The following is a 26934-nucleotide window of genomic DNA, read 5'->3' on the forward strand; positions in this document are numbered from 1 at the left end:
AGAAAAGAGCGCAGTTTTCTCGAATTCTTGGGCAAATTTGTCAGTAGATGCATAAATTTGGCATCTGCACACGTGAGATTGGATGCCGATAGACCGTTTGGGATGAATTTCAATCGTTTTGTGGAAAAATTGTGCAATATGCGTGGTTGTCGTGAGCCATGGACCAAGGCAGCTGCGTTTGAGAGTTAGGGTACGCGACAAACTGGTGGAATTTCGCATCATAGAGGGCAAAGTTTCGATGCGATTGCGGTTAATGTGCAGTGATTTTGCTGAATAAAATGCTGCGCGTGTTTATAGATAACTGTTTACGTATTTTAATTATTTTTGTGTGCGCTCATTCAGGTCTTGCTGCCTATGGCCCTCACTGTTGGATAAACACGCTAAAGGGTCGCCGTGGGTGAGTGTTAGCTATAGAATCACGGAAAAACGTGTTTTGAGAATACTTTTAGTGCAGATATGCAGAGAGGAGATTTGGAACGACTCAGTGAGGAGCAAAGTTAAGTTTTTTGTAAAAATACTCGAAAAAACTGTAAAAAAAAACATGCTTGAATGATTTGGCGAGGGGCATGCTACAATACTATTTCTAAAAAGTAAAGACGACGGCGAATTCGCAAAAGTCTGCGGAATTGAATTTGGAAGGAAATTCAAATATACATCTGCCGAACTCAAGATATTTACCCAATGCCAGCCTCTTGTCGAAACAGCTCAGCTCTGGCCGTCGTCCGGGGCTCTGGCAACACAAATGTGTCACGCACGTAGCACAGAATTTTGTGATATGTATGTAGTATGGTGTATATATATACTATTAATTTATCCGGTCNCTAGCTCTAGTACTATAGCCCGCGCGGCAGTTTATCGAACGCGGGCTATAGTATTAGATAGTACCAGGGTACGTTCCGGTATACCGGACCGTACCCAGGGTACGTTCCGGCAGTACCCCGGGGGACATAGACCCTCTCAGCCTAAGTTATAAGTCATACGTCTAAGCCTACGCCTAAGCTGAACATGAGCGCGGTTAAGATTGGCATTAGAAACACAGGCAGCGCGCACTGACCTATATATGTTATAGTGACCAAATCCTAGCGTTGTCGCAACCTACAACCATGTTTTAATTAACTTACAATGGAGTAGAATTTCCGTTATAACATACACCTTACTGACCTTAGTAACGCACAGAGCACGCGCCTAACGCGTGCCCTTCGTTTTCTAACTGCGTAGAGTAAGTCCGCGCACGACGCGCGCGGGCGCGGGTTGACACCGCGAGTAGTTCAGGCGTGGCATGTAGCCACACGTAGTTATCCTAGGTAGTCCTACGTAGTCAAGTCATGTAGTTCTATACGTAGAATTATTATAGAATTATCTATTCTGTTACAACAAGACGTGTTATCTTTACTGTGATCTTCATCGTCACTCGTCTTACGTCGCACGAGAGACAAAGAGAAGCTGACATCCTTCAAGCGGAAACGCAAGCACGAAACGGAACAACGGGTTAAGAACAATTAATAACACAACGCAAGGTTTAGAACATTACCTGAGTATACGATACGAAGCGAGTATCATTTCATTATTTCTAATCTCTATTTATCCTTCTCGCTCTTTCTATAAGAAAGAGAATCAGAAGCCTCCTTCAGGGCTAGAGTACAGATTTCCCTACTACTCCCGGCAACTTTCCGTCTGAATACGACGGAAATGTGGATCAATGTGGCCGACGATTTTCACCGACAACATCGGCATTCATCCGTTGAAATGGGAAAAGACGTCTCATTAGTGATCATTTGTAAGCTTGCGTTTCTAACTCAAGAGAACACAATTTTATAGAGAACGGGCCGCTGTCTTCGCTAAATTCGTAGCCAAGTTCGCGTGATGTTGTAACGTTGAATAAAGATTTGTTGAATAAATGATATAGAAGGAATCGAAACTTGTGTATTAACTGAATAAACTTTAATATATGCTCGCACACAGTGTGTCCATCTTGCACCAAGAGACAAAGAAACGCGCACACGCGCGTAAGCGCGTGTGCTTATACTCTCGCGACCACAACCAGACTCCCCCACTCTACATCTCTCTTTCCTCAAAACCCCCGTCATGTCTACACTCGATCTGCACTCCTATTTCACAATGACGCGAGAATATGCCTAACCTAAAACTCGCTTATCCAACTTCCTGTAACATCAATGCGACCACACAAAATGCGCGACGCTGTGTCTAGATAGACTATTACTAAAACAATCCCTAGTCTAACTTCACTGACTACTCTATGTAAACATCTGTAAAACATATGTTACAATGTGATATTTTACACCCCTTTCATCACTTTTTCGACCGAAAATTTTTTCCGCCGGATTTCAAACATTACCCAGGCAGCTAAGGAACGCATCTGAAAAAGACTGATCTACGGAGAAATTCTAAGCTTCAGAGAGTCGGATCCAGTATTTTTAAAGACGGAGGATGGTTAAGAGCGATTAAGGCGCCGCGGGTGGAAGCGGAGGATAGCAGAATGCTCGCCATCTTGGTTCTTGGAACATTTTCAGCTTTATATACTGATCGCAACGATTTCTTTTCGGAGGAAACACTTCATTGATGGAGAGATGTTGGGGTGAGCGGGGTGGGAGGGTTAATTAAAAATAGACACAGCAAAACAGTTATTGCATTAGCATTCATAATTTTAATTCTGTATCATAAAAATATCGCAAAGCTTGCAAAGAGTGCACAATTTCATCGGCACCAGTACGTACTTCCCCACACGACCGCGCGCTACGCACGCACATGCACGCACGCCACGCACGCTTCAGGGATGTCTACTGGTAGAATGTTATCATATAAATCCATGCAAGGATAACTCCTCTTCATTTTAAATGCATACTCTTTGCAAAATATGATTCTTCTCGGGCGATATTGCGCATGCGCGAGCACCGTTTCAGGCGTGCAGTACGGACTAAAGAAAACGGCATAATATTGCTTCCTGAGAGGGGTAAGAGACTAAAGAAAAGCGGCAGGGAAGATAGCTGAGGCGGGTAGAAAAAGAATTAGGCTGAGCGAGGGACAGGGGAGACAAAGGGAAATACGGGAAAGGGTGAAGTAGCAGTTTTGCACCTTTCAGGCTAGGGCGCTCTCCTAATTATAAACACAGGTGTACTGATAACAATTAATTACAGATATCTATGCTGAGATACTCCCTAACCATATTAAATGAATATTCATTACAAAATATAACTCCTCTGGTAAGATATTGCGCATGCGTCAACACACTAACGTAGCCAGATTATGTACTGACTGGTATATCTAGTAGGCACCTTACATGCAAGGCCTTCTTCCTATTTATTAAGGGATGTCTACTGATAGAATGTTATCATATAAATCCATGCTAGGATAACTCCTCTTCATTTTAAATGCATACTCTTTGAAAATATGATTCTTCTCGGGCGATATTGCGCATGCGCGAGCACCGTTTCAGGCGTGCAGTACGGACTAAAGAAAACGGCATAATATAGCTTGCTGTGGGAGAGAGGGGTAAGAGACTGAAGAAAATCGGCAGGGAAGAGAGCTGAGGGGAGGTAGAAGAAGAATTAGGCTAAACGAGAGACAGGGGAGACAATGGGAAATACGGAAAGGGGTGAAGTAGCAGTTTTGCACCCTACAGGCTATGGCGCTCTCCTAATTATAAACACAGGTGTACTGATAACAATTAATTACGAAAATCTATGCTGAGATACCCCCTAACCATATTAAATGCATATTCATCACAAAATATAACTCCTCTGGTAAGGTATTGCGCATGCGTCAACATACTAACGTAGCCAGGTTATGTACTGACTGGTATATGTAGTGGGCACCTTACATGCAAGGCCTTCTTCCTAATTATTAAGGGATGTCTACTGATAGATTGTTATCATATAAATCCATGCTAGGATAACTCCTCTTCATTTTAAATGCATAATCTTTGCAAAATATTTCTTCTCAGGAGATATTGCGCATGCGCGAGCACCGTTTCAGGCGTGTAGTACCGACTAAAGAAAACTGCATAATATAGCTTGCTCTGAGAGAGAGGGGTAAAAAACTGAGGAAAAGCGGCAAGGAAGATAGCTGAGTGGCGGTAGAAGAAGAATTAGGCTGAGCGAGGGACAGGGGAGACAATGGGAAATACGGGAAGGGGCGAAGTAGCAGTTTTGCACCCTACAGGCTAGGGCGCTCTCCTAATTATAAACACAGGTGTACTGATAACAATTAATTACAGATATCTATGCTGAGATACCACCCAACCATATTAAATGCATATTCATCACAAAATATAACTCCGCTGGTAAGATATTGCGCATGCGTCAACCCTAACGTAGCCAGGTTATGTACTGACTGGTATATGTAGTGGGCAGCTTACATGCAAGGCCTTCCTCCTATTTATTAAGGGATGTCTTCTGATAGAATGTTATCATATAAATCCATGCTAGGATATAACTTCTCTTTATTTTAAATGCATACTCTTTGCAAAATATGATTCTTCTCGGGATATATTGCGCATGTGCGAGCACCGTTTTAGGCGTGCAGTACGGACTAAAGAAAACTGCATAATATAGCTTGCTGTGGGAGAGAGAGGAAGGGGGGTAATGAGACTGAAACGAAAAGCGGGCAGGGCGACAGCTGAGGGGCGGTAGAAGAAGAATTAGGCTGAGCGAGGGACAGGGGAGACAATGGGAAATACGGGAAAGGGTGAAGTAGCAGTTTTGCACCTTACAGGCTAGGGCGCTCTCCTAATTATAAACACAGGTGTACTGATAACAATTAATTACAGAAATCTATGCTGAGATACCCCTAACCATATTAAATGCATATTCATCACAAAATATAACTCCGCTGGTAAGATATTGCGCATGCGTCAACACTCTAACGTATCCAGGTTATGTACTGACTGGTATGTAGTGGGCACCTTACATGCAAGGCCTTCTTCCTAATTATTAAGGGATGTCTACTGATAGATTGTTAACATATAAATCCATGCTAGGATAACTCCTCTTTATTTTAAATGCATAATTTTTGCAAAATATTTCTTCTCGGGAGATATTGCGCACGCGCGGTCACCATTTCAGGTGTGTAGTACCGACTAAAGAAAACTGCATAATATAGCTTGCTGTGGGAGAGAGGGGTAAGAGACTGAAGAAAAGCGGCAGGGACGACAGCTGAGGGGCGGTAGAAGAAGAATTAGGCTGAGCGAGGGACAGGGGAGACAATGGGAAATACGGGAAAGGGTGAAGTAGCAGTTTTGCACCCTACAGGCTAGGGCGCTCTCCTAATTATAAACACAGGTGTACTGATAACAATTAATTACAGATATCTATGCTGAGATACCACCCAACCATATTAAATGCATATTCATCACAAAATATAACTCCGCTGGTAATATATTGCGCATGAGTCAACACACTAACGTAGCCAGGTTATGTACTGACTGGTATATGTAGTGGGCAGCTTACATGCAAGGCCTTCTTCCTAATTATTAAGGGATGTCTACTGATAGATTGTTAGCATATAAATCCATGCTAGGATAACTCCTCTTCATTTTAAATGCATAATCTTTGCAAAATATTTCTTGTCGGGGGATATTGGGCATGCGCGGTTACCGTTTCAGGCGTGCAGTACGGACTAAAGAAAACTGCATAATATAGCTTGCTCTGAGAGAGAGGTAAGAAACTGAGGAAAAGCGACAGGGAAGATAGCTAAGGGGCGGTAGAAGAAGAATTAGGCTGAGCGAGGGACAGGGGAGACAATGGGAAATACGGGAAAGGGTGAAGTAGCAGTTTTGCACCCTACAGGCTAGGGCGCTCTCCTAATTATTAACAAAGGTGTACTGATAACAATTAATTACAAAAATCTATGCTGAGATACCCCTCAACCATATTAAATGCATATTCATCACAAAATATCACTCCGCTGGTAAGATATTGCGCATGAGTCAACACACTAACGTAGCCAGGTTATGTACTGACTGGTATATGTAGTGGGCACCTTACATGCAAGGCCTTCTTCCTATTTATTAAGGGATGTCTACTGATAGAATGTTATCATATAAATCCATGCTAAGATAACTCCTCTTTATTTTAAATGCATAATCATTGCAAAATATGATTCTTCTCGGGAGATANCGCCTGTGCACAAACAACACTGGCCCACCTGGTACTACAGTATCAACGAAGATGCACAACTCTTGTCACGATGGATTCGACAAAAAAAGAGATGTTTTCTCACCTTTCCGGTAATCTTTGGGAACCTGAAGAAGACAGGTCGGCTTACACTGACGACTTGAGGCCATTTACAGGCAGAACAGAAGCTGAAGCTGACAGCACACAGCAGACAGTTGCAGCAGTAGCAGATAGAGCAGCATCCGGGTCAACTCGTGTGAACTTGCCTTCCTAAATGCGGTTTGTGGCGACCATGACCTACTACGCTATTATTGGAGAGTGGTCATCTTGTGCCTAACGGCACTATACGAGTCTTTGGTGTGAACGCTTCGTCCCGGGACGCATTTTTCGTTTTCGACCCGAGTTCCTTCCGCTAGTGTGAACGGCCGGCTATAGAAACGGAGCGTTTGGATAGCGGTTCGGGCGCTAGAATTTGTTTCATTTCTTGAAACCGCTATATATATATATATATATATATAATTATATAGGGAGGGAAGGATATGGAGAGGGAGATAGAGATAGCGCGAGCGAGCGAGCGAGCAAGAGCGAGAGAGAGTGAGAGAGAGACAGGGGGAGAGAGCGATGGAGCGAGAGGGGGGAAGGGAGACTGCATATCCATCCTATTTACACAACCTACACTGAACTAACGACACGAGTATCCTCACGCGTACAATTACAGCGCGAGAGCAAAATCCTCCGAGCCGTCGCCATGACGACGGAGGCGTCTGCCAACGCAACCGCCGCCGCGGGGAACGCCACCAGCGCCGCCGCTCTGCCCATCATCAACCCGCTGCTCGTCGGCTACCCGCTGCTGCGCTGGATCGTCGTCGCCCTCGTCGGCATCGAGGCGACGGCGACGTGCATCTGCAACGTCCTCGTCCTGCGCGTCATCGCGTCGGAGAAGAAGAAGACGAAGCTGCATCTGCTCATCGGTAACCTGGCGGTCGCCGACGCCGGTGTCGGCTTCACCGTGTTCTCCACGCCGTGCAGATGGCCGCCGGCTTCTGGCCGCTCGGCTACACCGGCTGCGCCGTGTGGCTGATCACGGACGGAGTGTTCACGAGCGCGACCATCTACATCGTCTTCACGATCTCCGTCGATCGGGTGATGTCGGTGACGCGGCCGCTCCACTACCGCACCGCCGTCACGAAAGCCACCGTCGCCGTCGTCGTCGTGCCGTGGTTGCTGGCGGCCGGCTTCCCGGTGCCCGTCTACGCCGGCGAGCAGATACCGGAGTACACGTGCCGCGCCGACTGGGTGAACCACCAGGCCGCGCTGCAGGTGTATACGATCGTGCTCTTCTACGCGCCACTGATCGTCATCACTATCTGCTGCGCGCGCATCGCTGCCGCCGTGCTGAGCAGGAGCAAGATGAAGCCCGGCGGCGCTACGGTGGCGCCATCCGACGTCGACAACGGCACCGTCAGCGGCGTCGGAGTCTTCGTCGTTTCGACGACGCATGCTGGCCAGGCGGCGACCGGCCCCGGGGTTTCCTCCGTGGCTTCCTCCGTGACAGAGGGGGAGCGGGAGAGGAGCCGGAAGGCGGCGAAGGCGCTGCGGCGCGAGCAGGTCGTAGCAATGACGATGTGTCTCATCGTCTTCTCGTTCATCTGCTGCTGGTGTCCGTGGAGCTTCTATCTGGCGATGATCAGCTACAATCCGGCTTTTTTCTCGCAGGCGATATTCAACTTCGTCTGGGCGATGCCCTATCACAATTCGCTGCTCGATCCGATTCTGTACAACGTGACGAACGCCGAGTTTCGGAAGAAATTCATCAAGCTGGTTTGCTTTTGGAAGTGATGACCCGAAATCGACAAGGGCAAGGCAGCGTCGATGTTTGTGGACAAGAATAGCGCCCTCGTGCCCAGCATATTGTGAGCCATGCACTGACTGAACGCCGCTTATCACAACGCGCCACCGGACTAAACGCCAACCACGAGGGCGAGCGCAATGGCCGCGTACGTGTTACCGACAGACATTAACACGGGTATCAACCCGTCCAGGACACGTAGGAAGCTGGACAAATAATTCCACAAATTATTGTTAAGTTATTATATACAGCCCACTGCAATTTACTATTGCGGGAGGTGTGCAATGCCAGGAGATGCATCAATGGAGAGAAAGAACGAAAGGCGTCGGTCAGTTTCAATACTGGAATAATTCAGAAAAAGTAGAGATTCTAATTCTGCAAGGGGGGACACCCCAGCCGTTCCGAAGACCACGCCCCAGTCATACAGAGGCTACCGTCGCCTCGGCAGAGAGTCGAAGCCGCGGAAAGGCGCGTCTTAACTAAGCCCATTGCACCCGCAATGTGCATATACGTTTCCGTACGGCACTCCGTAATCCGCGTCGCATCATCCGGGTCCACGGTCGGAACGCAATGAAGCCAACGGTTTTAGTATGTTTCCTTGCGTCTTGCTGCCGTTACCGTAAAAAAACAAAAACAAAGAAATAAAATATCGTCTGTAAACACGACGAATAAACCGAATATATTAACCTGTGTCTAATTTAGATTCAATTTTAAAATTATTGATATTGATTGGGGGTATTTTGCTACGCGTAACGTTTTGCAATCTTGCAGCCCAGAGTTGTGATAGCCATCGGTGATTTTTATAAGTAATATATATATATATATATATATATATATAAATATATATATATACCTGTGATCGGTGAACTAGATGCGTGTGGATAATAAGTGGGGAGGAGACCACTGGGGGCGAAGTAGCTGGCAAATGGCAAGGAAGGCGCGGCGAAGAGATAGAGGCAGTAGTAGGCAGACAAGAGTCAAGAGTTAGGGCAGTAGAAGAGATAGAGGCAGTACAGGGGGAGACAGAGAGAGAGAAAAAAAACGAGAAAGGGAAGGGAAAGGAAAAAAATTCAAAGTTGGGGGGGGGGAGTGAAGGAGAGGGAAAGGGAGAGAGCAATCTCAAAAGAGAGGGCCACAACCACACTCGCGGGAAAGGCAAAGAGCATTTATGGGCTGAATTTAGAGAAGGAGACGAGGAACAGGAAACGGGAGGCTGAGGATGTTGCGAAGGTGTACAGCGATGTGAAACAACGATAAATGCATGAAGAGCGCAGATAGCGTGAAATTGATTCTCAGAAAGAGCCGCATGGAAGGAAGTAAGCAGCATTCAGAACACGAACAGAGATCAGTGTTTCAGGATGCCTACATATATAGGTGAGGTACCGCGCGGACATTATTTGTTAACGTTGTTATTTTAGTACACAGTCAAACCTCTTGTTAGCGGAAACCTCTATGGAACGGCCACCTTTCCTCAACGGCCACTTTTGCCGTTTTCCTCGAGTGGTGGTTATACAATGAAAACACCTCTGTGGAATTGGCTCACCTGTCAATTAAGGCCATTTTTGATGTTGCCATTTAATACCCGCTACATACAGGTTTGCTTGGGTGTTCTGCACATTATTATTGGTATATTACTGGTGTTGTTTAAGGTGTCTTTAGATGTCGTTTATGTATTATTATAGTTTATGTGCGTGAACGGCTTAAAGGTTCTACGTCAATCGCTCTATAGTGTTACGAGCGCGCGCGTACCACTCTCGTAAAATTTCTGTATTATGTCGTGCGAAAGTTGCGAATCACTTTTGTGTCACGAGCGCGCGCGTACCACTCTCGTAAAATTTCTGTATTATGTCGTGCGAAAGTTGCGAATTTTTCAAACTTTTGTGTCACGTTAAGTCTTTGCGGTCGCTGTCGTGGAGTTCTCATCTTCGTTTTCTTCGTAAAAATTTTGCTGGTATTAATTCGTTTGCGAAAGTTGCGAATGCAATTTTGTTGTCACGAGCTGCAGCGCTGGTAACCACTCGTAGTTATATTGTATATATGCGGTGCGGAGTCAGAGTCCTCAGCTTCTGACGTCAATAACCACTGCTTCCGTGGTCACGCGCGTGTGCGTTACATTAAATAATAATTAGCGGTGTTATTAAATGTTATTAAATGTTATTAAGTGTTATTAAATAATTAGCGGTGTTATTAAAAATAAATTCAGCTGGTTGTTATAGTTAGCATTATTACAACATTAAAGTGTATGGGTGTGCAAGCAGAATATACGTCATGAGGAATTTTATTAGACTGTTAAGGCGCGTCGAGAGATGTCGCATCGCGAGTAAAAATTAGTCTAATTTTTTCTCTAAACACTAGTGTATTCTGACTGGTGATCTATTCGACTTAATTGACTTTGACTATGATATAAAGTGCCGGTTGCCAGCTTAAGTCTACGTTAGGTAATTAATATGTTTGTGCGTGACGCTTAAGGCACGTCAATCGCTCTATAGTGTTACGAGCGCGCGCGTACCACTCTCGTAAAATTTCTGTAATATATCGTCGTGCGAAAAGCTTGCGGAATCGACGTTTGTGTACGAGCGCTGGCGGCGGTACCACTCTCGTAAAATTTTGTATATGCGTGACAGAAACATGTTGCGAATCACTTTTGTGTCACGAGCGCGCGCGTACCACTCGTGTTATAATGCGGTGCGTGTCAGAGTCTCACTCCTACGTCAAACCCGCCCGTTTCACGCGCGTGTGCGTTACATTAAATAATAATTAGCGGTGTTATTAAATAATTAGCGGTGTTATTAAATAATTAGCGGTGTTAGTTAGCATTAACAACATTAAAGTGTAGGGTGCACGCAGAACTTTTATAGAGCTGTTAAGGCGCGTCGAGAGAGTCGCATCCGTAAATTAGTCTAATTTTTCTCTACTGTGTTTCTGACTGTGATCCATTGATCTTGATAATGATAAAGTGCCGGCTAAGAATTATCTACTGCTATAGACTGCTTATCGAGTGCTCGATATAATAGTCCGTAGAATAACCGAGATGGTTGTATAAAACTCCTGCCGTGTCATCACTATTGAGATTTAGAATAGTAGCCGATGTATATATTTTTCCAGAACTAAATATTGGGTACGAACACCGAGGTGTACGTGCACGAACACCGAGGTGTGCACGAACATCGAGGTGTGCACGAACTCCGAGGTGTGCACGAACACCCGAGGTGTGCACGAACATCGAGGTGTGCACGAACACCCGAGGTGTGCACGACGAACACCGAGGGTGCGCGAAACTCCGAGGTGTGCACGAACACCGAGGTGTGCACGAACACCGAGGGGTGCATGAACAGTGAACAGAATTAAAAATCGATACAGCAAAACAGTTATTGCATTAGCATTCATCATTTTAATTCTGTATCATAAAAATATCGCAAAGCTTGCAAAGAGGGCACAATTTCATCGGCACCAGACTCTAGTACGTACTTCCCAACACGCACGCGCGCTACGCACTCACATGCACACACGCCACGCACGCTTCAGGGATGTCTACTGATAGATTGTTATCATATAAATCCATGCAAGGATAACTCCTCTTCATTTTAAATGCATAATCATTGCAAAATATTCTTCTTCTCGGGAGATATTGCGCATGCGCGAGCACCGTTTCAGACGTGTAGTACCGACTAAAGAAAACTGCTGATTATGCTATGCTGCGGGAGAGAGGGGTAAGAGACTGAAGAAAAGCGGCAGGAGAAGATAGCTGAGGGGCGGTAGAAGAAGAATTAGGCTGAGCGCAGGGCAGGGGAGACAATGGAAATCCGGGAAGGGCGGTAGTAGCAGTTTTGCACCCTTCAGGCTAGGGCGCTCTCCTAATTATAAACACAGGTGTACTGATAACAATTAATTACAGATATCTATGCTGAGATAACCCCCAACCATATTAAATGCGTATTCATCACAAAATATAACTTCGCTGGTAAGATATTGCGCATGCGTCAACACTCTAACGTATCCAGGTTATGTACTGACTGGTATAATTATTATGTAGTGGGCACCTTACATGCAAGGCCTTCTTCCTAATTATTAAGGGATGTCTACTGATAGATTGTTAACATATAAATCCATGCTAGGATACTCCTCTTTATTTTAAATCCATAATTTTTGCAAAATATTTCTTCTCGGGAGATATTGCGCACGCGCGGTCACCATTTCAGGTGAGCAGTACGGACTAAAGAAAACTGCATAATATAGCTTGCTCTGAGAGAGAGGGGCAAGAAACTAAGGAAAATCGGCAGGGAAGATAGCTGAGGGGCGGTAGAAGAAGAATTAGGCTGAGCGAGGGATAGGGGAGATAATGGGAAATACGGGAAAGGGTGAAGTAGCAGTTTTGCACCCTACAGGCTAGGGCGCTCTCTCCTAATATAAAACACAAGGTGTTCTGATAACAATTAATTACAGATATCTATGCTGAGATACCCCACCCAACCATATTAAATGCCATATTCATCACAAAATATAACTCCGCTGGTAAGATATTGCGCATGCGTCAACACACTAACGTAGCCAGATTATGTACTGACTGGTATATCTAGTAGGCACCTTACATGCAAGGCCTTCTTCCTATTTTAGTATTTATTAAGAGATGTCTTCTGATAGAATGTTATCATATAAATCCATGCTAGGATATAACTTCTCTTTATTTTAAAAATGCATACTCTTTGCAAAATATGATTCTTCTCGGGATATATTGCGCATCGTGGCGAGCACCGTTTAATTCGTGCCAGGCTCAGGACTAAAAGAAACACTAGCATAACTATAGCTTGGCTGTGCAGAGGAGGGTATTAAGAGCAAAGGAAATTGACAAGGGAAGACAGCTGAGCGGGTGGTAAGAAAAGCATTACGGCTGAAGGCGAGGACAGGGGAGCAATGGGAAATACGGGAAAGGGGAAGTAGCAGATTTGCACCTAACAGCTAGGGCGCTCGCCCTCACTATTAGTAAACGCCACGGTGTATAACTGCTTAGTCTCGTCGTTCCCTCGTCACCTTACCTCTCTCGTCCGTCTCTCTCTCTTATCAATTTAATTTCTCTGCCCCTCTTCCCCACAGATATTTCCTCAACCACGTGGCACTCTCTCTCTGCTGCACGCCCACTCAATAACTCGAGCAGCTGAGCAGGCCCCAAACGCCCGCACCATTCATTCTCTCTCTCTCTCTCTCTCACGCACACTCATACTCACACTGACAGGCACAAACGCACACATTCTTCGGTATAATCACTTTATGGTGTACTTGTTGTCAGATACCCATCGCTATCTGACCCTGAAATCTAAGACTTCTTTTCCCCCGATAGTTCTCGATGAGTATCACGAGTATAGGTAGTAGACTGATCTATAGGCGCGTCCCTCCCGGGATCTGATGTGTTCGTCATGGCACCGGTAGTAAATAGCTTGATGTGTAACCAGCGAATGCTTTCTCTAATATATACAGTTTCGCCGCTACTCGTGGTTTGCCGGCTAGAATAGGGCGCTGAACGACCGACTATAGGTGGTTTTACGACACTTCTGTGTGGCTATATGACCACTATATACACCTTAGATGCATGATTAAGTCCGCGAAAAGAAACGTCCAGACAAAAGATGTGTGGCCGTGCGTGTCGTCGTATATAGCCGTATAGCTGGGCACGGCTGGCGTTTGCAAACATATCAGCTTTCGTTGATAATGAATCGGAATAATATTAGAAATCGACCTCGAATGCGCTATAGATACGCTTATTANACTATCGATTGACTTACAATTTCTCCTCTTACTAAGGGAGGTATTTGCTCCAGAGGATAGAGGTGCAGGCGCCATCTGGTGTTGCTGCTGCGTGCGAGCTTCTGCTCCAGCTCGTTCACTTTGTTTCTTGAGAGCGGCGATATCTCGTTCAGACTCGGCTTTGATGTGCTGAAGTTTCTGAGCACGTGATCATCGCAAACATCATTCCATGCGTCGGTCACATCCTCAATTACGAGATGCAATCCTAACACTTTTCCTCGACGTAGATTTGATCATGTTTTAGAACACGCTAACTTGAATATACACTATTAGATGAGATTTAGACGTAAGAGATATAATAATAGTAGAGTAAGAGACAGTAGTAGAGATTTAAATATGATATTAAATCCTACGCTTTTCCTCGACGTAGATTTGATAATCTTTAGAACACGCTAACTTGCATATACACTAGAGCCGCGTTCACATGGAGCAATTTGACCTGGGTCGAAAACAACCCGGGTCAAATGCGTCCCGGGCCAAGCGTTCACACGACGTTTTCTCGGTACGAAAACGACCCGTGTCGTTTTCGCACCCCACTCCAGAGTAGTACGAAAACGATCCAGGTCGAAATTGACCCGAGCGCTGGTTCATTTTTGCCGTGTGAACGCACCGACACACGACCCTGGTCAGAATTAGTACGGCGGTAGACGTCGCCAGTGTGGAGAGCCAGAGTTAACACAGAGTTGCTGTGCATTGATTGTTTAATTCTCATTGTTCGCCTGCTTGTTGTCTTGGACGCATTGTTTTTTTTTCAACTCGCAGCTCGCATAGCATAGAGGCATGTCCTAGAACTGATCGATCAAACGTCGTGTGAACACTCTCTTCAAAATCGACCCGTGTCGTTTTTGATCCGGGTCAGTCTCGGATCGTTTTCGACTCGGCGTTTTCGCTCCGTGTGAACGCGGCTTATTAGATGCAATCTAGACGTAAGAGATATAATAATAGTAGAGTAAGAGTCTAAGAGACAATAGTAGAGATTTAAATATGAGATGAAATCCTAACATCTTTCCTCGATGTAGATTTGATCATGTTTAGCACACGCTAACTTGCATAAACCTGACAGACAGACCTCGCGTAGCGATGCTGATCGGTTCAGCAAAAACCACCTCACACGAATTATTGTTAAACGATGTGGGAGTCGCACGTAAAAGGCTTAATTCGTTTCCAATACCGTTGGAGCTTGGGGACAAGTATGAAGTATGATCATTTCTGCATCCCTCACAGGTCTACGCTGCATTCACTGCATTTCACTTTGTTGCAAACGTTACCTTTCTAAACACTTCGCTTCCAGATGATGTCATGTGGTTAACGGCTTGCTGCACTTTACTGTTCTTGGTCTGCAGCTTCAGTAGTTTATTGTCGTACTGTAACAACGTAAGAAGAAGAGCTACACCATTACCCAATGATCTATCTACTAAATCAAACTATCAACGCGCATAATGCGCATTTGATTTGCAATCTACTCTTCCATACTGATAGTAAGACACTGAATCTCTGCTCACCCGCTTCTTCAAATTCACAAGCGGAATAGAAGGCAGATTTACCGAAAAGCAGTAGGTGCTGATTTTAACGTGTCGGGTGGCTAAGTTTCAGATCGAACGGACTGATGGCCTGATGTACGTGTGACAATTCAATACCTCTAATCGGAGTTTCATTATTTTTGCATCCTTCTCTTTTAGCAGTTCGCTGTGTGCCTGGCGTGTGACCTGCAAAGCTTGCTCCTTCTGCTGAAGTCTCTGTCGATAGTAGAGAAAATGATTGAACTTCGTGTGCATGCAGCTGCTTTGGGGCACTGGTAACAGTGCATCTGATACAGATACTCATTCTGACAACTCTGCATAAATAGACCTATCACTGCAGATTTATGATATATGCTATCTAGCACTTTCTGCGCATCACTTGGGAGTACGATAATTGTTCACATTCCTTGAAGGATATCTATTTAATTGTGATGAAATACAACTATAACTATGCAATTAGCATGAGTATTGGCATGCACATACTATTCCTTTGTAAAAGACAGCAAGGTTTCGCTGACGGCTGCTACTTTTTTCCAGGTACAATCCACCGCAGCATAGCATTTTTGGCAATTGACTAGAAATGCCAACTTCCGAGATTTGTGTTGTAATTCACTTACTGCTCAGTTCAAATAATTTAAGTGCACAATTATAATAAATAAAAAAAATAAAAAAAAGAATAATATATATACATATATATTTGATGCTCCATATTATGTCTTTTAACCATGTTGAACTATTCACAATGTTAAAATGTTATTACTAGGTTTAAAATGTGAGAAGCTCAGTTCAAACATCACGTGTGAGCAGAGGGTAGGAAACGCACCATTCGTAGTCTAATGAGTGAACTTTTATTTATAGCAGAATGTACACAATATAGTCCATTTTGCAACAATATTTCACTCGTGAGAGCTAGAGAAACGATACACACAATAACACTTCATTAACATACTGTGAGGTCCCTACCTAATACCATCGTCATGGTAGTTCATGCTCAAACATCGACCAATTTACACTTGTCGACTACCCTCAAAGCTGTGCGACGTAAAATACTTTCTGAACATCAAATCGTATTGTAAGCACGATTTTAGAAATGCATTTCAAAAGCATTTTATCTAGCGTTTAGAAAATACAAAATAATGGGCCAAATCCGACACACGACACTCGACACAATTTAGACTTATATAACTTAATGGGAAAATGGAATACATATATAAAGAGAGAGAGAGAGTAAGAGTGAGAGTATTGTAAGAGTGACATGAGATTTCGCCCATATTTCTAAACAAGCATGATGAAGTGTCATATTTTAATTCTTGCCATACAATAGTAAATTATTACTTGTACTAGACAATAAGCACTAAACAATGAAAATGTCAATCATCAAAAACTCAAACATGGTATATTAAGATGATTATAAACGTGTATATTCCAATAATATCCTACTTTATACAGTAATTCACAACCAAAAAACAAGCACAATTTCTAAAACAATATATCTGCACAAACATAGCTGTACACAACAATTTTGATTTTATTCTAGGAAACACTAGCAGTAAGCTAATGTACACAGTATGGCTGTGATTGAACTACAACACACATAATACAATAACTGAAACCCCAGCATGCTCATCACATATAAGCAAATTCAAAACCAACATGGCGTATAACGACATGTATGAGTAACTGGGTGGATTAAGTAGATAATTGACACAATTTGCGTAATATATTATTAACACAACCAAGTAAGACTGTAAGTCTATAACATAATTGATCGATTTCAGCAAAACTAGAAACCCGGCTGTTAGTAATCTACTGGCTCGGCAAGGGTCCCCAATGACTTCAAATTTTCGTTATATGCTAACTGTGGCTGCACGAAGAGTATGCCATCGAACCAAACCCACCACCAAGGTTAATCGCAGGAAAGAAAACGATGAGAACCGAGGCTGTAAAGTTAAATTGATAGTTGTTATACTCTTATGACTTAAATGATAAGACCTTGGGACATTCTGCCACTAGTAAAATTGTCTAGGCATCACCTTTGATTATCACGTCTGAAAAATAGATTCGCTGGCTCATTATTCATCAAGTAGGCAAAAATCCCATCTCAAAACCTAACCTGCCATGGCATGATTAACAGTCACCTGCTTAGAATTAGTTCGCACATGATTTAGGGGTAGCTTAACGTATTTGACAATGCTATGCTTGACTATTCAAAATAAATACGCTTTAAAATAGTTACGCTAAAATTATACGTGCCACAACTAAGCAGTTGTTAAAGCGGCAAACGTCGTTTAACATCGGGCATTCGTTACGACAACAGACACTAAGTCATCACCACATAAAGAAAGTACGCTCCCCACTATATCACATAGGCCTAACTGCGAAAACTGTAAGAAACCTAAATTAATGACAGTCAACGAAAGCACCTGCTGCAGCATCCTCTAGTAAGGTGCATCGAGAGAAAGAGACTGCCAGTCTCAGACATCTAGAGTGTTGTCGTGACAAAAATCCGACAGTCCCCGTTCACGTTAGTTACGATCAGGAGCTAAAGAACCTACGGCTTTACAACAAACTGAAATACTTTCGTGTGATAAAATCTTAGGAAATAACCTGTGCCTTTCTCAACTGACGACCGATATCAAAGTAATGCTGGTAGAATAACGCGGATATACTGCGTGCCTAATGTGGCCCAGAACGTGGACGGAGATAGAAACTACTAACATATCTACGACGGAAAATACTTAGCGAAACTCTAAACATTTCGACACCCCAAAATCAATTTAACGGTTTCACGATTTTGTATTAACTTGAGAATTACAAATTGACAATTGAAAAATAAAGCGGCACTGACACTAATGCTTCCTAAGTTTAACCAGAGCACCTATTGTATCCCCTGCCCAAACTGAGTGATCTTATTCGAACTCTGTATTGTATCTACATATGCTTTTTTACAAACTTGCCCATGCATGTCAATTGTCAAATTGGTCTCTGTAACTCTGTACAACACACGCTACTAAACTACGCAGAGAAATGCTCATCTGATGCCAAATCGATGTGCCATGCCCATATTTACATTACAATGTCAACAAATTTTAACTCGTCTTTGTATTTTCGGAAGCATGATAATAAATAGTACAAAATCGCAACTTGGAAATAATTATGAAAACCGGAGAATGGAAGGGGCCGATTCATTCAACATTCTTCTCTTTTCATGCAACGAAAATAAATTCTCCACTGTAGGCTCTGTTGGAAGAATACACTTTCAAATAACAAAATCTTATAATATTACTTCATACCTAAGTACTGATTATTTATAAGTGAATAAATGATACAAGCAGTTCCACTACGGTCAGCTAGGAACATGCTATCGGCACCTGTTAAACAGGCTGACAATATGTAAAAAAAACTAGCAAATATTAAATACAGAAAAAATACACAACCACTGCGAGGCTTTTGCTTACCATTTCTGTGCCACAGGCCAGAAACAAAGGCAAGTAATGCCAAGCAAGCCAGTAGCCGTTAAGTACATAACTCCTTCGCTTATTTATACAGGTTACACAAGCTCATCTCGAACATAAATATAGGTGTGATAACGATTAGAAATATAAAAACGACCTAGGCGATGAATCCGCACAACTAGGAGACATTGCGTATATTAAGACATGGCGCGTCGGCTGCGGAAACGGCAACGAACACCATCCGCGGTTCCCTCGTCAAAGAGTCGAGACCTCACAGGGGAACCTGATTTACGACAGCACCACTTAGAAGCTCTTACTCGTCGAATACAACGCGTTGACGACATTTATAAGCAACGGACGCAGCAGAGACATGTAAAATGTCACCGTCTGCACACGTGGGGCTGGGTGATATCTATAGGAAAACTCCGGCGCGGGACGGTGCGGCGGCATCCCCGGAGAACAGTTATTAACAAATGTATTACAGGACACTATTCCCATACCCAGATAATACTGACGTGGTGTTAGGTCACAAGAGCTATTTTGGCTTCTAATTAGCAGCAGTGAAGCTTAACGACGTGAACGCACAAGCGTGCGTCGAATGCCGCACACGAAACGAAGTACTCCCTAACGATAGAAAACTGTAGAAACCAGAATACTTCTGTTACAGAATACGAACACGAAAACATGCACGCGCGCGCACAGACACGCCGCACGCACGTACACACATAACATTCACGGTGAGATTGAACTAAAACAGAAGAGCACCCGCTGAAAATCGGTTGATTAAAATGCAATCGCTTCGACTGACAGCGCGTTTTTTTTTCACTACCTGGTCCAGGGTTCACTTGAAGTTTGAGTACATCTCAAATGACTCCAGATACTCCAAAGCACAGTCATGGCAGAACTTGTACTGCTCCTGTAAGGGAAAGAGTTGAGTGACTTCAAAAAAGCAATCATTTCGACTACTAGCAAACCCACAATAAAGTACATGCCCAGTTAAACCCATGATACATGATGATGCAAGTAATTTGCAGTGGGAACAGTTGGCTAACAGTTAATTAATGACTGAACACTCATACATATTACTAATCCACTAACACTTTAGCATTACATATTTAGCACATTCATCGTAGAGATTAAAGGAGACTGTAGGTTTAGGAATTGTTTTCAGTTAAAACTCTCAAAAATATAGAACATGTCTATATTTAAAGATTGTATAAAACACAAGTTTAGGAATTATTTTCAATTGAAACTCAAAAAGTATTGAGAATATCATTAACGATTACTGGAAACTTTACGTGCGGGCTTAGAAATTACTTTCAGTTGAATGCCTCAGAAAATATTGAGCATGTCAATCACTAAATATTACAGAGGAATGTAGGTTTAGGTAATTATTATCGGTTGGGAACACTTGCCAGGTTCGTGATGAACTGGGGCCGGCGTATGCGCTGCTGCTTGACTATGTAGAACACATCCACGCTCTGTTCGACCTTCATCTTATCAATGACGCTGGCCACGGCGCAGTACACACCACTCCTCTCCGCACCATCGCTGCAAACACACACACACAATGCTCACATATAAATAAATAAATAAATAAATAAATATATATATAAGACCCTTAATGGTGCTGGCTGGCTATGGTGCAGTACACACTGCTCCTCTCCGCACCATTGCTGCAAAGACACACACAACGCTCATATATATACAAGACTTTTAATGGTGCTGGCTATGGCACTGTACACACTGCTTCTCTTTGCACCATCACTGCAAACACATCGTTATACTCACATGTACGGCTGTCCATGTGCACCAAGTATACAACACGTCCATCATTAAAGATTAGCAAAACGGTAAAAATTAATAAAAAAAGGTAAAATCAGTAAAAACACTACAAAAGGGGTAGTTGTAGGTTTAGAAACAATTTACAGTTTCATTTTGTTTAAATTGCACTGCACGCAGAATGTTTTTCCATTTATTCGTCCCATTCACTAGGACTACTTCACCCACCTTTGCCCTCAGTCAGAAAGACAAATCCATCATCATCACATCTCATCCTTTCTCATTCTAAACCTACTACCTCGCCCCAACCGGTCGCCGAAAGCAATCCTTCAGAAGATTCCCCCGCCCATGGACGCCGCGACGACAGACGGCGGGCGAGACTTGAACCCCGAACCCTGGACCCGGCACTTGACAGCTTGTGCTCTCACCTGCAGTGCACTGTGATCGGCTTGTTGCCGGACTTCTGCTGCCACTTCTCGACGTGCTCGAGCAGCGAGAGGAAGTTCTGTGGGTTCGCCGGCACCTCGCGGTCGCTCGGCCACGCGCGAAAGTCAAACTGCGTTATCAGTCGCGGCGGCAGCCGGGAATCCTGCGGAAACAACGTACGCGCTCTTCGTCAGATCTCGACGTTGATGAAGCCGCGATGTTTGTACGTAACAACGAGAGGCAGCCGGAACGGAAACCGTCTCTTATGACACACTGTGACACACGATAAATGATGCTGAAGCTTGCTGAAAGGTAGCATGTCTAGTCAAATATATCAGCACAGAGAACAGAGACACCGATCGTCATACCAACGTTCATCCATTCATCTCACACACAGTTTTGATTGAGACGCACTCATTCAGACAAACTCGCGTACCTACAAATATACTAATTAAATTTCAGAAACGAGGAACATAACGCAGTCAGTGATCTCACGAACGGTAACAAGTAACACGGGTCGTGGCTCGCTACCTTCTGTGTGAGTTGCAGCTGTCGCGCTGTGATGTAGTTTCCGTAGCCCGTCTGCACGACCAGCCGCACGCTGAAGTGTCCATACTCCTGCTCCACTCCTTCCTCGTTAGGCCAGTACTGACAGCATGTCTAGCGGGCGAAAAAAACAAACGTCTATCGTCAGCCACACGCATTCGCAAAGTCGTCTCCGCCCACCGCCGCCCCGCGACAGATTTCGTACGGAAATTTCCCCGTTATGTTCCGGAAATGAGAAGTCACGGTGGTACGGTCGGCGATTAGCATGTACAGCTATCGTGTTGAAGGCCGTGGGTTCAAACTCCCTGCGTGGTCGGGCCGATGAATTTTCACTGAGTGTTAAACCCTGGCCCTCTCTCTACATCAGGGACTCTGAATTCTTCTTAGCTATACCCTTATGTATTCATCTCAGCTTGGATGATTACACAAAATTGAAGACCTGTCTCCAGTAATGGGGACACAGCGAAGCAGCGAGGATGTAAAGCACTATGGAAGTAACCCCCCCCCCCCATTGTCAGTGTGCTGATACGACAACGTAATCGTTTTTACTCATGTTCATTGCTAACTTTATAGCTTCACGGTATCAGAAAGCTAAGTGAATCTACATGGGGTAGTGACCCTGGATCTGTGAAGAAGGAGCAGGAGGAGGAGGAGGAGGAGGAGGAGGAGGAGGAGGAGGAGAAGAAGGAGAAGAAAAAGAAAAAAGAAGAAGACAAGGGGGAACAGAAAGAGGAGTGGGTAGAAGAAGAATAAGAAAAAGAATAGGAAGAATGGTCTGTTGTTTTACCTCGTCCTCCATCGTGTCCAGGTTAATAATGGTCAATGAGCCGTGGTCGCGCATGAGACTCCAGAAGTCGTTGACAGTGTGAGCGAGCGGCGTCTGCGTCACAATGAAGCCATTACGCTGCTTGTAGCCCTGCGAGAACAAGCGAACGCCTCACTGTCACCGATCAAATCAAACCTGGTCGCTAACCCGGTGCTTTTTTATGCATAGTACACTTTTTTTTTGAAGTTTTGCCTTGCACTTTTCTTATTACAAACCAAATCAAATGTAGCTACAAATAAACGAACATTTTCGATGTACTTTCCAATTATAAATAGAATAAAACATAGTAGCTAACAAAGGTACATCTTCCGTACACTTCTCGCATTATGCACCGAATAGAATGAAGCTTTTAACAAATAAGCTTTTTTATGGTAATAAAAATAGCTTAAATATCTTTCTAATAAACCAATTTTCTAAATTCTATATACATGCATTTGTAAATACTATAGAATTTTAAACAATTTTATGTGTTGCACATTCTCGTTTCACGCTTGATCAAACAACATGAGCCCCTTGTACATAAGCAGCAAACCTGCACCTGGTAATTACGATAGATTCATGGCGAAAAATGTGCATTATACGAAGGAGGTGGTGATGTTTGGTAATCGGAAACGTTGACTGAGAAGGTGGATGGGGTAAGGAACCATTGAATGTAATGAAAAACTGAAATCTGCTGTGCAAGCTTGGCAGCACCCAGATTGGCAGCAATACTTACGTCAACAAATGTAGCATTTATGTAACTTGTGCCCTTAGTATCGTCAAATGTTATCAAAAAAGGAATACTGATATCCGCTGTGAAAACACAAAGTAGAATATTAGCAGGGAAAATAGTAAAATAAGATTTTTGACTCTCTCCCTTTTATCGTGAACATGTACTAGGCTAGGTTGTATTTGACACGAATAGACAAACTTAGAGAAAAAGGAAAAAAACTGTCAGAATGGAGAGATCAATGTTGATATCAATACTGAGAGAGAGAGAGAAAGACAGAAGAGGAGGGAGAGAGAGAGAAAGACAGAAGAGGAGGGAGAAAGAGAGAGAGACATAGAGAAAAAGAGAGAGAAGGAGAAAGAATAAGACAAAAAGAAAGATAAAGAGAAAGGACGAGAGAAAGAGAGAGAGAGAGAGAGAGAGAGAGCGAGTGAGCTGCATCCTACCAGGGACAATGGTTAAACATCTGTTCTTGTCCACGTTTTTGGGATCATGCGCTTCCTTACACATGTCTTCCTGTAGCACCGGGCTGACCATCTGTAACATCTGAAAATAGGTAAATCAATGACTCTGCTGCAAAATTAAGCTTCATGACAGCTTACAAGTTTAATCATCGTGACGTCGATAACTAAACCCATCACCTATCGAATTGTAAACAACAATGCTTGAAAATCGTCATGAATTGCATAGCTTATGAATTAATTCAGCGTAAAAAACTATTCATATATGTTACATGGAAAAAGTTATCATGGCTTATATTACGATCTCAATATATTATAGCAAATTAGTCATATCTAACCCTTATGCACAAGTATGAAAAATAGCTATACTGTATGTGTATGTTTCTTGCAAATTCTAAAATAACATAATTAAAAATAAAAACTCAATAACAATTATACACTCAACTGAAAATTGTAAAGATGTATTTCCCTACTTTTCAGTTTCTTTTACAAGTTAACGAACTAAAATTTTCCCGTACAGACAATCACAGAATTACGCAGCCAACACACAGTAAACCGATAATGCCGCTGAAGGTAAAAAAATGCAGAAAACTGCCGATCGATTGGCCGACCATACCTCAAACTGTTTTTCGATCTCCGACCTTCCTGCGGCCTCCGGCGCTGGCTGACACATCTGGTGGTAGCGGCGGTGAAACTCGGATGTCGGGATGACGGTGTCACCGCACTGCAACGCCTCTACAAGCGCGTCGTAGAGAAACACGTACTGCTCCTGTAATAAACGAGCGCGTCGTAGAGAAACACGTACTGCTCCTGTAATAAACGAGCGCGTCGTAGAGAAACACGTACTGCTCCTGTAATAAACGAGCGCGTCGTAGAAAACCCACCGTAAGTGGGGCTTCCTGTAATAAAAGAGCGCTGTCGTATAGAAAAGCACGGTATGGCTGCCTGTAATAAACGAGCGCGTCGTAGAGAAACACCGTACTGCTCCTGTAATAAACGAGCGCGTCCGTAGAAAACATCCGTACCCTGGGCCTCGCTTGTAATAAACGAGCGCGTCGTAGAAGAATCACGTACTGCTCCTGTAATAAACGAGCGCAGTGCGTAGAGAAACACCGTACTGCTCCTTAAGATAAACGAGCGCGTTTCGTAGAGAAACACGTAACTGCTCCTAGTTAATAAACGAGCGCGTCGTAGAGCAAAGACGTACTGACTCCTGTAAATAAATCGAGCGGCGTCGTAGAGAAACACGTACTGCTCCTGTAATAAACGTGGAGGCGCCGTGTAGAGAAACACGTACTGCTCGCTTGTATAAACGAGCGCGTCGTAGAGAAACACGTCCACTGCTCTGTAATACAAACGAGCGCGTGCGTAGAGAAAACGTACTGGCTCCTGTAATAAACAGCCGTCGTAGAGAAACACGTACTGCTCCCTCGTATAAACGAAGCGCTCGTAAGAAACCGTACGTGCTTCTGTAATAAACGTCCACAACGTAAAAACAGTACTCGAATCCGATGCTGCTATGCACGACTAGCCCGCAAGTAAATGTTAGAAAATTTGGCCTCTGTACGAGGATATTGTACGAGGTATAAATAATTTGAGTTCGACATGATACAGTGAGCCACGACGCATAGCACAATAGCAACATTTCGTACGAGTTCATTGTATTGTGTTGTTGAGGTTATTTGTACCTTGAAAATGCATAGAAGATATATAAAGCCCATAAACAGTTAAATATAGGCAGAATATTATTAAATAAGTGTGAAACAAACCATGTTGTAAACATTTTCATAACTAACAAATAGTTAGACTACGATTCACCACATATTTGCTATTCTGCATATCGCAGACGGAACACTGACATGATGAAACCTCATCACAGAATACGTATACGAACACATCAGATGCTATATTTTACCAGTGTTTGTATCATGGTCGTTCGCTTCTGTCGCATGTTCCACACAAATCCCAACAGATCTATCTGGTCTTCTGCTTTCGCTTGCTCCAACAGTGAGTCCAGAGCAATGTACGTCCCCGTTCTGCCTACGCCAGCACTGAAACAACGTTACGCACCGTTACAGTACTGACACAGACCGGGACCAGAGTGTTAGAAAATGAGAAAATCTTTCGTCGATTTTCATAGCGTGAATTTGCAGAGGTGGTCTCTGGATCAAAGACTGACAGGCAACGTGCTCAAACTTGTTTGGTTCCACATCAACCTGATGAAAAAGCCAAATACTTAACGCGTTCGGCCTAAACTCGTTTTTACTTGCGAACGATTCTATAGCTTGGCAATTTATATTGCAAGCAGAGTGGGAATGCTTTGAATATTTTAGATTTCTTTTTTATACATGCTGCTCAGCGCTTGAATGAAATGAATACAATCAACAAAGTTGTCGATTAATCACTACAAGCTTGGCTCCGACTTTTAAGCGTGCTTAAATCAACATAAAGGCTTCACATGGGTTAAATGACTTGATAATAAAACGGATTGCCGCCACGCACACATGCTCACACCCATATGTGATATGTGTGCATGTATAGATGCACACACGCATGAACCCACGTAGAGATGCACAGATGCTCATACACCCACGCACGCACGTACATATGCACCCACACATGCACGCACGCACGTATTCAACCACCCACCAGGCACGTACGCACTCACGCACGTACAGACGCACACACGCACGCACACAGGCACACACACCTGCAGTGGACGACGGTGATTTCGTTGTTGCAGTCGACGTCCGAGCGGACTTTGCGGCGGAATGAGAGCAGTGCGGTCGGGTACTGCGGCACCCCGTGGTCCGGCCACGACGTGAAGTGATACTGCTTGATCGTCTTCGCCGTCTCGCTCTCAATCTGTACAGAATACCCAAGTAGGTTAAGGGATAACATGAGTGAGAGAGACAGAAAGAGGGAGGGAGGAAGAGAGGGAGAGAGAGAGAGAGAGGGAGGGGGAAAGTGAGAGGTGGAGAGGGAGAGAGTGAAGTAACACAGCATGACCGACTTCGCAATTCCAAACTCAATTTGTACCAAACTAGAAACGGGCAGTTGTCGCCAACTACATGTATCCCCCGTGATCTAGTATGAATGGAATATCTCTGTAAGGACGTAGAAGGCAAGTAAAGTTAAATAAGTCACAAAGACAAAGGTTTGTTAGACAACTGGTGTGCCTCAGATGTGGAAGTATATGGAATCTGGTTACCCTAGAAGGCCGAAGAGGAAATGTAAGTCGACGGTGAAGGTCAAACTAAGGTCAAGGACAGTGGTGGTTTTGGTATGCGACCGACCTTCTCCCCAAGATGTGTAAACATACCAAGTTTAGTCGCGCTAGGTCAATTAGGGGCTGAGTCACACGCACGCACGCACGCACGCACGCACGCACGCACGCACGCACGCACACACACACACACGCACGCACGCA

The 26934-nt window shown here is 43.9% G+C and overlaps 3 protein-coding genes across 3 annotated transcripts in view; 1 reads left to right on the forward strand and 2 right to left on the reverse strand.

Moving 5' to 3' along the window:
- Positions 1-7145: 7145 nt before the first annotated feature.
- Positions 7146-8084, forward strand: LOC106812717 (alpha-1D adrenergic receptor-like). The gene has a single exon (XM_014816661.1). The coding sequence runs from the start codon at positions 7161-7163 to the stop codon at positions 7968-7970; it is 810 nt and encodes a 269-aa protein (XP_014672147.1). The 5' UTR covers positions 7146-7160; the 3' UTR covers positions 7971-8084.
- A 4282-nt stretch (positions 8085-12366) lies between these two features.
- LOC106812713 lies at positions 12367-16278 on the reverse strand. Its single transcript, XM_014816655.1, has 5 exons — positions 16270-16278; positions 15417-15515; positions 15048-15143; positions 13732-13917; positions 12367-12381 (listed from the first exon to the last, which is right to left on the reverse strand). The coding sequence occupies exons 1-5, from the start codon at positions 16276-16278 to the stop codon at positions 12367-12369; spliced, it is 405 nt and encodes a 134-aa protein (XP_014672141.1).
- The window catches only part of LOC106812714 (receptor-type tyrosine-protein phosphatase kappa-like), a 34882-nt gene continuing 23924 nt past the window's right edge, over positions 15977-26934 (reverse strand). The window contains exons 29-38 of the mRNA XM_014816656.1: positions 26215-26369; positions 25420-25555; positions 24121-24273; positions 23490-23589; positions 23050-23126; positions 22296-22424; positions 21494-21622; positions 20965-21125; positions 20170-20305; positions 15977-19670 (exon numbers count right to left, since the gene is read on the reverse strand). Coding sequence (XP_014672142.1) covers positions 19596-19670; positions 20170-20305; positions 20965-21125; positions 21494-21622; positions 22296-22424; positions 23050-23126; positions 23490-23589; positions 24121-24273; positions 25420-25555; positions 26215-26369 — 1251 coding nt within the window. The 3' untranslated portion in view covers positions 15977-19595. The remainder of the gene's footprint in view (positions 19671-20169; positions 20306-20964; positions 21126-21493; positions 21623-22295; positions 22425-23049; positions 23127-23489; positions 23590-24120; positions 24274-25419; positions 25556-26214; positions 26370-26934) is intronic.

Source organism: Priapulus caudatus, unplaced genomic scaffold (genome assembly GCF_000485595.1).
Source record: "Priapulus caudatus unplaced genomic scaffold, Priapulus_caudatus-5.0.1 Scaffold678, whole genome shotgun sequence".
NCBI classification, from domain to species: domain Eukaryota; kingdom Metazoa; phylum Priapulida; class Priapulimorpha; order Priapulimorphida; family Priapulidae; genus Priapulus; species Priapulus caudatus.

Bases quoted from the DNA above. Each gene is read 5' to 3' on its own strand.
- LOC106812717 (XM_014816661.1), top strand. From the start codon at position 7,161: ATGGCCGCCGGCTTCTGGCCGCTCGGCTACACCGGCTGCGCCGTGTGG.